Source organism: Miniopterus schreibersii (genome assembly GCF_964146895.1).
Source record: "Miniopterus schreibersii genome assembly, chromosome: 12".
Classification (NCBI taxonomy): Eukaryota; Metazoa; Chordata; class Mammalia; order Chiroptera; family Miniopteridae; genus Miniopterus; species Miniopterus schreibersii.
The window spans coordinates 21,050,428-21,062,761 of NC_138112.1; the positions used below are offsets into that span (position 1 = coordinate 21,050,428).

The 12,334-nt window shown below is 48.5% G+C and overlaps 1 protein-coding gene across 1 annotated transcript in view; it reads right to left on the minus strand.

The window, feature by feature from the left end:
- The window catches only part of ENDOD1 (endonuclease domain containing 1), a 32,920-nt gene extending 21,799 nt beyond the window's left edge, over positions 1-11,121 (minus strand). Inside the window, exon 1 of the mRNA XM_081153795.1 lies at positions 10,706-11,121. Within this exon, the coding sequence (XP_081009921.1) occupies positions 10,706-11,005 (300 nt within the window). The 5' untranslated portion in view covers positions 11,006-11,121. The remainder of the gene's footprint in view (positions 1-10,705) is intronic.
- Between the last annotated feature and the right edge of the window lie 1,213 nt (positions 11,122-12,334).

Sequence of the window (12,334 nt, forward strand, 5' to 3'; positions counted from 1 at the left end):
GGACTTTGCATTCGAAATGCCTAGGTCTTCTATTTCTAAATGAAATAACTTGTTTGTATTTATCAAAAGAGCCCCCTCACCTTCCCACTCCATGGATGTGATGGTGGTTTGAGAGCTTGTTATATGTGGCTTCACAGAGTCCAGAAGTGTGTGCTGAAACTTGTTGACTAGAATAAAGGATATGCAAATATACATGTGTCTCTGAATGATAGACATTTCTGGAATGTTAGCATGCGCGTGCATACACACACAAACTGTAAAGATTTATTATCTGTGAGAAGTGAGATCTTTTTCTTTATATACTTCCAAAATGCTCAAAAAATTTTTATCATAAGCATACATTACTTGTATAACCCAAAACCCCTAAATATTATAAATAATGACAACCACAACCACATTAAGAAGGTTAGTTGAAAATTATAGGTCTAGATCTAGGGCGGCCACGTCATAATAGGAATAGGATTGAAAACCTTCATATTTCACTGCCACTGTTCAATCCATATTTGCTGAGTGCTCAACCTTCAACATTTATTAACCACTTACTAAGTGAAGACATTATGCGAGACCAGGGCTTGGCAAACCACAGCCTGTGAGCCAAATCCAGCCTACCACCTGTTTTCGTAAATAGAGCTCCCTTGGAACACAGCCACACTCATTCATTTATGTATTGTCTGTGGTTATTTCTGTGCTCAAACAGCACAGTTGAATAGTTGCAATACAGAACTATATCGCCCACAAAGCCTAAAATATTTACCAGTTGGCCCTTTAGAGAAAAAGTTTATTGGCCCCTGTGCTAGACAATGAGGATTCAATGGGGAACAACAGCCCTGGGCCCTGCCCTCATGGGCCTTAGAGTCTAGTTGGGTGGAACTCAATTAGTCACGTAAATAAATGTATAATTGTAACACCCTAGCAAAAAAAGGTATGTTAGGTGCTCCTAGAGAGTATTCTGGGTGGTTGACATAGCTGGGAATATCATGGGAGACAATAAAACAAAAACAAAAAAATAGCAGGTCCAAAGGCCCTATGATGGAAGAAAACATGGAAATTAAAAAAAAATTTTTTTAAAAACAGACACAGAAATAAGCCAAAGTGGCTCGAGGTAAAGGCCTGGTGAGGTCTGTGACTCCAAATAAGGCTGGGAGGGGAATGCAAGACAGAGCAGGAAGGGCTCTGGAGACCATGATAAGGGCTTATCTTTCTCTGAAAAAAAATGGGGAGTCCCGAAAGGTTGCCGGTGAGACTGCTGAAGACATGATGGGATTAGTGCTTTGAGAGGATTCTCTGGCTTCGGAGTGGAGACAGGCTAGGGGAGACCCAGGCAGCAGGGATTAACCAGTCAGGGAGCAGTTTTGCAGAGAGGCCTAGACAAAGACGATGGGAGCCTGGACCTCAGAGAGCAGAGGTGGGGATCACAGGGGTGAAGTCTGTCCAGTCGAGGTGCAGAAGCAAAGTCACCAACCATCCCAAACGGACCACTCAGCCACAAGGGAGCCGTCCGATATTATCATGGGTGCCGAGGTCCAGACGCAGTAGAGACAGCCAAGAACGAGGAAAGATCTTTTACGGTTCATAAACTTGGTTTTCCTTCCCCCGTGTTTCCGTGTGTCCTCAGACCATGGTGGATGCCCAGTGTTTCAGAAACATAAATAGTGGCCATTTCCTTACATGGTGCCTATTCAATCATGCGTCTTGGTGAACTGAATAAACAACAAACTGATGTGATGTGGATGGACGTCTTCCCTTAGGTATAAATAGTAAGGTGATGGCCAGGAGATTTTCTGAAACCAACACTGCCATCTCCCAAACACACAGCAGAGGCTCATGTACCGCACGGGTGGAAGCCAGATAACCTGGGATATGAGGACAGACCTAAGGACCTGCACAGGGGACGGACTTCAGCTTACTTCCAGTCATAGAGGAAAAGAGAGTTTCTGCACTTTCAGGAAACCCGGTGTTCTGAGTTGGAGCAAAGGCCCTCTTCCGATCCCAAAGCAGGGCTTACTGCACTGCGGGGCTAAGTTTCAGAATGTGCTGTCAACCGGCTTTGCTTCCCTGGGCTTTGCTCCCAGGCTGGGTGCATGGGAGGAGCTCCTGAACTGACCAAGTAGGGCTGAAGGATAGATCAGCCTGTCTTCTCTCTACCTTTGCTCCAGATGTGGATCTCTGGAGGGTGTGGTTTATACTCACCCTCGGGCAATTGGCTTCGGGTCAGGAGCAGGGCTCACCTAAGGCTCGGGCACAGTGCCCAATCCACCCCCAGCAGCAACAGCTCCACGCCCCCACAGATATGAGGCCCCTCCCTTATTCCTGCCACACTCACTGTGAACGAGGGAACAATACTTGTTGCTTGGCAGAGTTTCTAGATGATCCATTCCCCTCCACCCCTATCTGGTGCCTTAAGGAGAATGTCTGTGAGCGTAATGACCATAGGAAGTGCCCACCACCATGAGAATAGAGCGAAATTGCAAAAGGGGGCAACAGCACCCTCAGCCCAAAGCAGCACGAAGGTACACCGGAGGCTGTGAGCACCCGACATTCACTGGCACAAGGCTATGGGGCTGGAAACACGCTCTGCTCTATAGGATCCTAGTAAATGAATGTGTGAACTTTCAAAAGAGGAACTTCATTCAGGAGAGTTAAAGAGACGTTCTCCTAATACCTTGATGGGTTTGGTAACAGAGGCAGCAGCTCCCTGTGTTCCCTTGTGTCAGCTCAAGTTCAAACCCCACTTCCTATCTCCATGAAAATGGAATAATTGAACCTTTCTGTGCCTCAGTTTCCTCTTCTGTCTAAGGAGGATAACAGCAGCACCTATTTCCTATGGTGGTTGTGAGGATTGAGATTACATGTGGAAAAAAAGTCTAGGAGAGTGCCCAGTGTGTGGTAAGTACCCAGTGAGCTCCAGACCCCTACTTCAGCTCCACTGAAAGCCTGAAGGTGTCTCACACTTAGCACGTCTCACACCAGCCTCTCCTTTAGTATCTTCATCTTATTCATGGCAATGCCATTCTTCCAGTTGTTCTGGACAAAGTCCGTGAGTCATCTGTGACTCCTTCCTTTCTCTCACCCCAAAGGCTCTTGGCTCTTTCTTTAAAATATATCCAGAACTAGACTGCCGCTACCCTGGTCCAAGCCACCATTGTCTCTTACCGGATTATTGAAATCTCCTCTCCGGTCTCTCTGCTTCTGTCCTTGAACCCATACAGTCTGCTCTCAATGCGGCAACCAAAATAATGCTATTAAAATGTAAATCAGATCATACCAAAACTCTCTGCTCAAAGTTGGTACAATGGCTTCCTGTCTTGCATGGAATAAAAACCAAATTTCCTACAAATCATCCAGGAGGCTTTAAATGGCCTGCCATCTCCTGCTCCACCTGTCTTACCTCATCTCCTTGGCCTTCTTTAGCCACATTGGCCTCTTCTTCAAACTTGGAGGAACACTCATGCTTCAGGGCCTTTGCACTTACTGTTCCCTCTGCTAAACCATCCATACCCCAGGTACCTGCATGACTGGCTTTGTCACTTCCTTCAGGTCTGTACAGAGTCACCGCCTCAGTGATATCTTCCCTGGAAACTTAACCTTTTCCCTGATAATTCATATCCTTCTACCTTGCTTTATTTTTCTCCTTAATACTTTTTACTACTTAATAAGCTATGCCTTTTATTTATTTTATCACCTATGTCCTCCATTAGATACTGAGCTCCATGAGATTAGGGATTTTTGAGTCACTGATGTATTCCCAGGGCCTAGGACAGTGCCTGGCACATAGCAGGTGCTGGAATAAATATCTGTTGATGAATTAATCAAAGGAGGCCCCAGGGTTTTGTGAATGCATTAGGTATTCCTGCCAACTGAACGTCAGTCAAAACTCAAGAGAGAGTAATCCTTAAAATTAAGGTGCAAGTCAATGGGAACATGCAATTTAATTTATATTTTCAAACACTATTTACTCTGCAAAATAAAAGACCCTTATTTTCAGTTTTGATTCAAAATGTAAAACACCCTCAGCTAGACCCTTTTGATTGAGCCACAATTCCGTAGGCACTGGGTCAGTAAGCGCATGACTGGAATACTAAATGCTGCTTCTATTTTTGGTTCGCCCTATGAGTCAGTTTCTTCTTTATTTCTCCTTCCTTTCAGTGGCCGAATAGATATATCAGCAGGCGACGAATTATCGCTGCCATTGATGTCAGGTTCTATGGAACACAAGGGCATGTGACCAATCGGGAGGCATGATATGCAACTTGAAGGAGAAAACATTCATGAACCAACAGTAATTCTAGGAGCAAGACCAGATCATCGGAAGCGACAGCTACTGGCAAGTGGGAGGACTTATTTTCTCAAATTTTCACTTGTCAAGCCGACAGCATAAAAGGAAGAGAAATCTGAAACCCCAAGAATAAAACCTGTATTTCTCAAGGAAAGCACCATTCAATCAGCATGAACTAACAGCTGAGCTAATGACAATCCAGAGGTGGAATTTTCAGAATTGTGTGTTAGAAGCAAAGCTATACATCATCCAAAGAACTGAATTAATTCATCCAAACAAAAATAAAGTAGCAAATCTAGTCAGTCAATTTGGAATATGGAGAGAAAACACTGATATTGTGATTGGAGGACAGCAGGACAGAGAAGAAATAATACTACGGAGAAAAGTAAAGCAAGAGCTTTGGAGGTGGGCAGCCACAAGCTTCAGTCCAGGCTTTGCCATCCAGCAGCTGTGTGACCTTGGGTAAGTTATGTAACCACTCTGAACCTCAGTTTCCTAAACTATAAAACATGGAGCATAATACCTAGACTGTATGAATGAGTTAATTTGTGAAGACCTTTGCATGTAGTATGGGATCAATAAACGATAGTTCCTTTCCTGGACTGTCCACATTTAAGTCTGAACTGAAAGAATGGCGCACAGATCCACCACCATTAGACTGTTTCAGGACAAAATGTCCCTAAAATGTTCTGCCAATATAGGGCAAGTAGCTTAACTTGCTCCTGAGACTGACCACAAATCAAATGGAAACACTGAATTTAGAGGTAAATAAAAAGCCAGAAAAGGAAGAAAATGCAATGAAGAATAACCCCCATGACTCGAGTTTTTGCTGTTTGCGCTCCAGTAAAGAAACTGTGAACGATTGACGTTGGTATCAGCCCTTCCAGTCAGGTGCTTCCCAGCCTTAGCCAGGCTCAGCATAATAGATTGGAATGTAATTGCTCACTGAATGTGTTGTGACAACACAGCTCTTGGTTGATCAGGACAGGGAGGGTAGAGGTATTTCTGGCACCTGTGTTGTTGTTGTTTTCTCAGTTACCTAAATCTATCCATTCAATTTTCCATTCATTCAATCTTCCACCATGCACTTTCTGAATGTGGGACATAGGCCTTGCATTTGAGAAGATACACAGAGGGCTAGTTTACATTTTAGAAAAGATTTATAGAATTGTAAGAGTCGCCTATCTATTCCAACATTCATGTGTGTGTGAATCTAACACCTAATTAACATACATGAGTATATACGTGAGTATTTACTAAGACCTTACCATATTTCAGGTACTATGCTACATGCTTATGTGTGTTATCTTGTTTATTTGTCAAAATCACTTTCTGAAATTAACATTTACTACCTTTAATTAACAGATGGGAAAAATCATACTGGAAGAATTTAAGATCACATAGCCAGTAAATGGCAAAGCAGGAACCTGAACTTGAGTCTCTTAACCAGGGAGTAAGAATCAGAATTGTCCTATCTGCTGCATCCCTTACACAGAAATTTAAGTGTATGAAGTCTACTATCTATTTGTTCTCTGACACAATGAGAAAAGGACTGATGTTGGAATAAATTTGACAGTGTGTCTAACAGTTCTAGGGTGTGTAGGCAAGAAGCCACTGGTGGAAATTAGACATGATTGGGTGTGTTCAGGGTGGTACAGCCATAGACACTGGTGGAAATTAAAGATCAAGAACTTAAGGTTCTAAGTTGTGACAACTGTTCACATGCAATTACTCAGATCTGAAATGTGACCTCACTGGGCGCTTTAGGAGGATGCTTTTGCAGTTCACCAGAATGTCCCTTCCACTGCAGAGCCACTGAAACTACATCAACACCAATGTGACCAAGTATGTGCTCTCACTTGTAATTCAACTGTTGAGAAACAGAAATGGAGTAGAAATTAAGATTCCCATAAAAGATGAGCATTAAATTCCTACCACCACTAATGTAGTGGATCTACTGTGAGGTAAGAGAATATGGTAAGGAGAGAGCATGGACTAGGAGCAAATAGTCATGAATCCAAATCCAAGCTGTGTGACCTTGGGCACATCAATTAACCTCTCTGAGCCAGTTTCCTCACCTCTACAATGAAGTAAATGGTATCTACCTCACAGTATTTTTGCAAGATTAAATAAGTATAAGCTGAATATAAAACCATACATATCCTTCCAGTATTCACATTTATAAAATGATAGGGTATTATGTTAGCTTCTAGCATGAATTGACAATGTACTTCAGAAAGGCATTACTGGCACCTCATCCACAAATTCTTCCATCAGTGGAAAGGAGTTGAGAAACTACATGGTTTGAGGCTCCCTGTATTAAACTAGAACCCAGTTCTCAGGTCTCTGGAGTCATGACTAGAAACCTCCACCTCACTGGCATCATACTAATGGGAACACATATTCTCTCTCTGCCTTCTCCTCATTCTCAATTTAAAGGTGACCACATTCCATATAAAAGCTAAGACAGTTCACCCTGGCCAGTGTTGCTCAGTGGTTAGAGTTCCAGCACCACACCAAAGGGTCGCGGGTTCAATTCCTAGTCAAGGGCATGTACCTGGGTTGCAGGTTGGATTGCCAGCCCCATCGGGGTGCGTGCGGGAGGCAACCAATCGATGTGTCTCTCTCACGTTTCTCTGTCTCTCTGTCTCTTTCTCCCTCCCTTCTACTCTCTCTAAAAATCAATGGAAAAAAAATCCTTGGGTGGAGATTAACAACAAGAAAACCTAAGCAGCTGTGTTTTCTCTGCTCCCTTTTAAAGCTCTCATTCTATTCCTCAGAAGAGTCCATTTAAGTTCCCCCAACACGGGCAGACATGGGGTCGTGTGTCTGACACTAAGGAGCTGTTATCCAGAGCAGAGATCCAGATCACTTGGGACAGAGCTAGGACTGATGGGGTGGACTGCGAGGAAGGTTCCAGCTCTGCACATGGGCTATGTTTGTAGCAGTGGCCACTGGCCAGCTATAGGACAAGCTGCTGCAGCAGTAAGCTCCCCACCAAGAAAGCCCAAGCTGAACATCTCACCCGCTCTCTGCCTGCCTGACCCTAATATCAAATTATGTTATTCAATATTTATTGAGTGCTTTCTACATCCTGGGCACTCGGAATACAAGCATGAGTAGGGTGCAGTCCTCGGAGCTCACGTTGGGAAGACCGACACATAAGCAGGTAATCATAAACCAACGTGGGAAGTACAAAAATAGAGAAATTATAGGAGCGCTGAGGGATGGACCTAACTCGGGTGGGCAATTCTTTCGGGAAGAGGTGACACCTTGGCAGTTTTACAGGCTGGAGTAGGGAAGGAAGAAGTGAGGAGCAGGATGCGGGCAGTGTAGAAAGGGCATACGGGGCAAAGGAATGAGCCTGAGCAAAGAAACGATGTAACACACAGCACGCTTTAGGAGGGGCACTCAAGGCAGCTGGATAGTTAGAAGTCCACATGTGAGAATGGGGAGGAGCAGGAAAGGAGCCTGGGGCTGGAGACAGGGCATAGGGGCCTTGTAAACTGTATTCTGCAGGGTGAACTTTGTCCTGCAGGTGTGGGGCAGCCAATACTTTAAAGGTTTTAAGTATAAGAGTGACTCAGTTTCTATATCCTTCAATTTAGGGCTTTTGTTTTTTCAAAGAGAAACTACAGGACAGCCATGAAAGCTACTGAACCGGGCTTTGGGAGCCCCAGGGCCAGCGCAGCCCTGCCTGACTCATAACCAAAGGCAAGCCCAAAGCTCCTTTGGCCTCTGCCTTTCCTCCCCTGTCTGCTCAGCCTCTCTGTAACGCTGACCTCATTAAAAGGTGATGTGGGCACAGGTGACTCAGAATTCAAATAGCTTTGAAGCAGCCAGAAGTCCACGCTGAGCCCTGGGCGTCTTTCTGCAGTGGGGACCTTGGCAGTGAGGCAGCCTGGGGAGCAGGCCGCAGGGCGGTCAGGTTTGCTGCAGTGTGCTCCAGAGCCCGCCTGCATCTCATCTTGCAGCTTCTCCCCCCTCCCGATAGCCCTTGGCTCCTGGCCGACTTCACCTGACATTGTAGTGGGGAGGGAAGGGAGGGGGTCAGGGGGACACAAGTCCATCTTGCAGAGGGAGGCATCAGCCACTGTGATCATTCTGACCTCCCCAGCTAAGAACTCTGGCTCCTGTACTTTCCCGAACTGCTGTATGTCTCACCTCTAGGGCTGCCACTTGCAACTATTTCCCCAAGCTCTTTTATCTCCTCAGTCCCCATTCCTCATTCCCCGCTCCCACCCCCAAGAGGCTCAGGGCGAGGTGAGGGTCTGTCTGCTTCCTCTCTGCCGAACCTTGCTCCTTTGTGACTCCTTCAATAACTGCTGCCTCCCTACGCCCTCCTTGATTACTCCTTCACACCTGACCCCTCCCTTCCATTATTCCCCTTCATTCTGAACACGTGAGTAGACTGTAATCCATGCACTTTACAGCTGCTCCAACCACTCCCTACACTAATCACTAATCCCTTAATCTTCATCTCTCTCCTGTGATGTTCCCTCCGCTCCTAACGCCTTCCTCCTCCGGTCTCCCTTCTGCATTCTGCTTTCATCCTTCCAGGCACAGCACAAATGTCACCCCGACCCTAAGGTTCTCCCCTATCACCTCCAAGACAGATTAATTATAATAGGACTTTGTTTACCTTTATTAAATTATGGGGTTTTGCTTATGTCACAAGGACCTAGTACTCAGGTGCCAGGCACCTCTCAGAGAACACTGTCTATAGTAACTCGTTTATTCCTCAGAGCCATCCTGTTCTTATCTCCAAGTTTACAGCTAGTCAATGGAAAAACTCATATAAGCCACCTCTCCACCCAGCATGCTTCACCTGCAGACCAGAAAGCCTCTGAGTTCAAGAGCTACACTCTATTCTCCTGGCACCCTAAGTGCCTGGTGCACAGTAGGAGATTACCAAGTATGTTCTGAATTGAATTGAACTGAAATTTATTTAGCATGTGTCCTCCTCACATGTATGTTCTGTCTTCCCAAGGCGTCCATGAGCTCCTCAAGGAGAAAAGGCCAGATCATCTCTTTTCTTCACAGGCCCACAATCACAATGCCTAATGAGCTGGAGGACAGTACAGAGCGCTCGGGGTGCAGCTGGGGCAAACTAATTTTACATACTATATGTCTTAAGTGTGCACAATTTACAAAGGCTTTTTGCACATGCCTGATCTCATAGGTTCTGACTTCAGCAGGTGAGGGAGGGGAAATGGAGGTGGAAAAGGTAAGGAGACTGAGGTGCAGATTGCTTGAGCCCTGGCCAAACTCTCAGAGCTAGAAATATCTGAATGAAATTAGAGAGATCACACCCCCGGGTCCTGAATGAAGCACCTGAAAGCAGGTCTCCAGTTCACCCATGTGGTCCTGCACAGCTGTGGCCACCATGAATGGGGAGGTTAAGTGGCCTAGCTCCTCTGCCAGCTAGGGTGGACTCGGCCCCTGGGGCAGGGGCAGGGGCAGGTGCAGAGGCAGGTGGGAGGCTGGTGAGAGATGGAGAACTGACCAAAGGGGAGGCTGGCTGAGCTGAGGTGGGGCAGCTTCGTGCTACGTAAGGCTCAGCAGGGCCTCTCGGAGTGTTTGGTCACCCTCACCAAACATGACACAATACCTTGAGAGCTGACATGATTTCCAAGTGGTCTGATAATACAGACATAAAGAGTCAGGAAAAACAGGTTTGTCCTTTGCATTAATTGAAGGTAGCCAATGTTTCCACGTTATTTGTAACCATCCCATTCATTTCTAAAAACCTAAACCTTCATTTTATTGTCCTACCTCAACACAACTTCAGGTAGAATTTACTCGATGTTGTGTGCATAGGGAAGGGTTTTCAGGCTGGGGGGGGGGGGGGGCTCTGCAGAGGGGAATCTTTTCCCTAGTAGAAAGGCAGTGAATTTCTAGCCAAAAGGCCTGCCCTAGCTTACCGGCTGGGTGGTCTTCCCCAAATCTCTTCTTGCCCCTGAGCCTTGATCTCCCCTTTTGCAAAATGGGCATGAAAATGCCCATCCACCCCCTAAAAATTGTGACAATGACCAGCGCCAAGGCCTGTGAGCTCCCAGACGAGCCTTCCCGCTAATCTGAAGGATCTCCGGGGTCTTGGTCTCACGCTCCTCACTATTCAGGAAATGAATGAAGCACTGCGGCTGTCTACACAGACATGTAGCGAGAACCGCCTCCCCCTGGGACCTCCGAGGCCCCTTCGGCTAAAGCGGAGGCTCGAACCACGATCCCCGAGCTCCCGCGGTGGCGATGACGGGAGAGAGATGGGCAGTAACTCCCAGGGCGCAGTGGGTGGGTCCGAAACCCCGGTTTCCCGACCTTGCCACCCAGAGCGCGGGGGCTGCTTTTCTCCGTCCAACCCCCCGAGGCGGCTGCAAGGCGCCCCCGGAGGCCAGCCCCGCGCAGAGGCTGGGCCACCCCCTCGCTTACCTGCGGCTCCACCAGCCAGCGCTGCTCCGCGCCGGCGGGCGCGGGGCGCGGGGCGCGGAACGCCGAGTACACGGGGATGCGATCCCGGGTGCTGTACAGGGTGGCGAAGCGCGCGGCGCCCTCGGAGCGCTGACAGATCTTCACGTGGCCCTCGGCCGCCAGCCCCGCAGGCGGGGTCTCCGCGTAGAAGAACTGGTCACACTCGCCGAAGCCGGCGTCGCCCTCGCCCACCAGCCGGCCTTCCAGCAGCGCGCCCAGGGCGAGGAGGCTGCCCAGCGCGAGCCAGCGCGCGGGGCCCATGGCGGCCTCTGCGAGCGCGGGGGCCGCGGGCGGGCTCCGTGGGCCGGCGGGGAGCGCGAGGCCGCGAGCCGGGCGGAGGGGAAGTGGGAGCCGGGCGCGGCGCGGCGGGGCGAGCGCGCGGCGGGGCGGCGGGGGCGGGCCCGCGTCCCGAGGCCGCGCCTCCCGAGCACCCTCCTTCCCTGAAGATGGTGGCTGCAGAGGCCCACGGCCGCGGCTCGGGGCATGCACACAAAGTCCCCGGGGCTGCAGCGGGGCCCGGAGACGCAGGGCACCTGTCGCCGCCCCGCCTCGTCTCCGCGGTCGGCGGGAGCGCGCGCGCCCGAGGCAGGAAGATCCGAGCGGGTCGGCCCCGTGGACGGGGCGGGGAGGGGACGGCCCCAGGCTGCGCGCCTCGAGCCCTCCCGAGCCAGCGCGCCTCGGGGACCCTTGGGGAGGCAGCGGGGCGGTGTGAGATGCCCAAAGAACTGTGCCTCTTTGGAGAAGGTTGGCAGAGACCCCCCCCCCAAAGATCCGATGAAAATTAGTCTCCCCCCTCCCAACGGAAGGCTCAACCGCCTGCCTGGGAACACAACTTCGATGCAGCCTTAGCAGATCAGAAGCCTGGGGATCTGAGATAAGAAATCCTGCTCTAGGAATTGGCTAAAATGATAGACAGTAGAGCTCTTGTGGTTCATCTGGTGCAAGGCTTAGAAACAAAACCAGTACCAAAACATGGAGACCCAGCAACCGCGTTGGCTCACAGGCTGCTTGGTTCGTGGCATCATTCGCCCCACCAAGGGCCTGTGTGCTCGCTTGGGCCCGGTGATAAACAAGGACAGGGGTCCTGCTGTCGTGAGGACGACAGCCTCGTGGGGAAGCTTGTCATTAATCACAGAAGCATGCTATTCAAGGAATAATTAAACACCGACCATAGATCTGTGAGAACCTGACCCCCACAGGGATTTAGGGCTTTGCCCTGAAGAAGTGAGGTCTGAGCTGAGACCTAGTAGATGACATAAATGGGCAAAGAGTAAAACAGCATGTGTTGCAGAAGTTAAGAAAGGCTGGCGTGGGTCTAGAGCAGAGAACTGGGAGATTATGAGAAATGCGACTACAGAAGGAGGCGGGGTCATATCCTTCAGGGTATCATAGGCCAGAGGCCTTCAAACATGTTTGACAGGACCCTCAATGAGGAAATAAGTTTCATGTAATAATACTTACGCTCATGATTGGCATTGCAACCTGACATTTCTATTCTATTGTATTCTGCTTTTTAAAATCACCAGTGGTGATCTACAACATTGTTTCTATGACCCACTCATGGCTCATGACCTACAGTGTGGAAAGAAA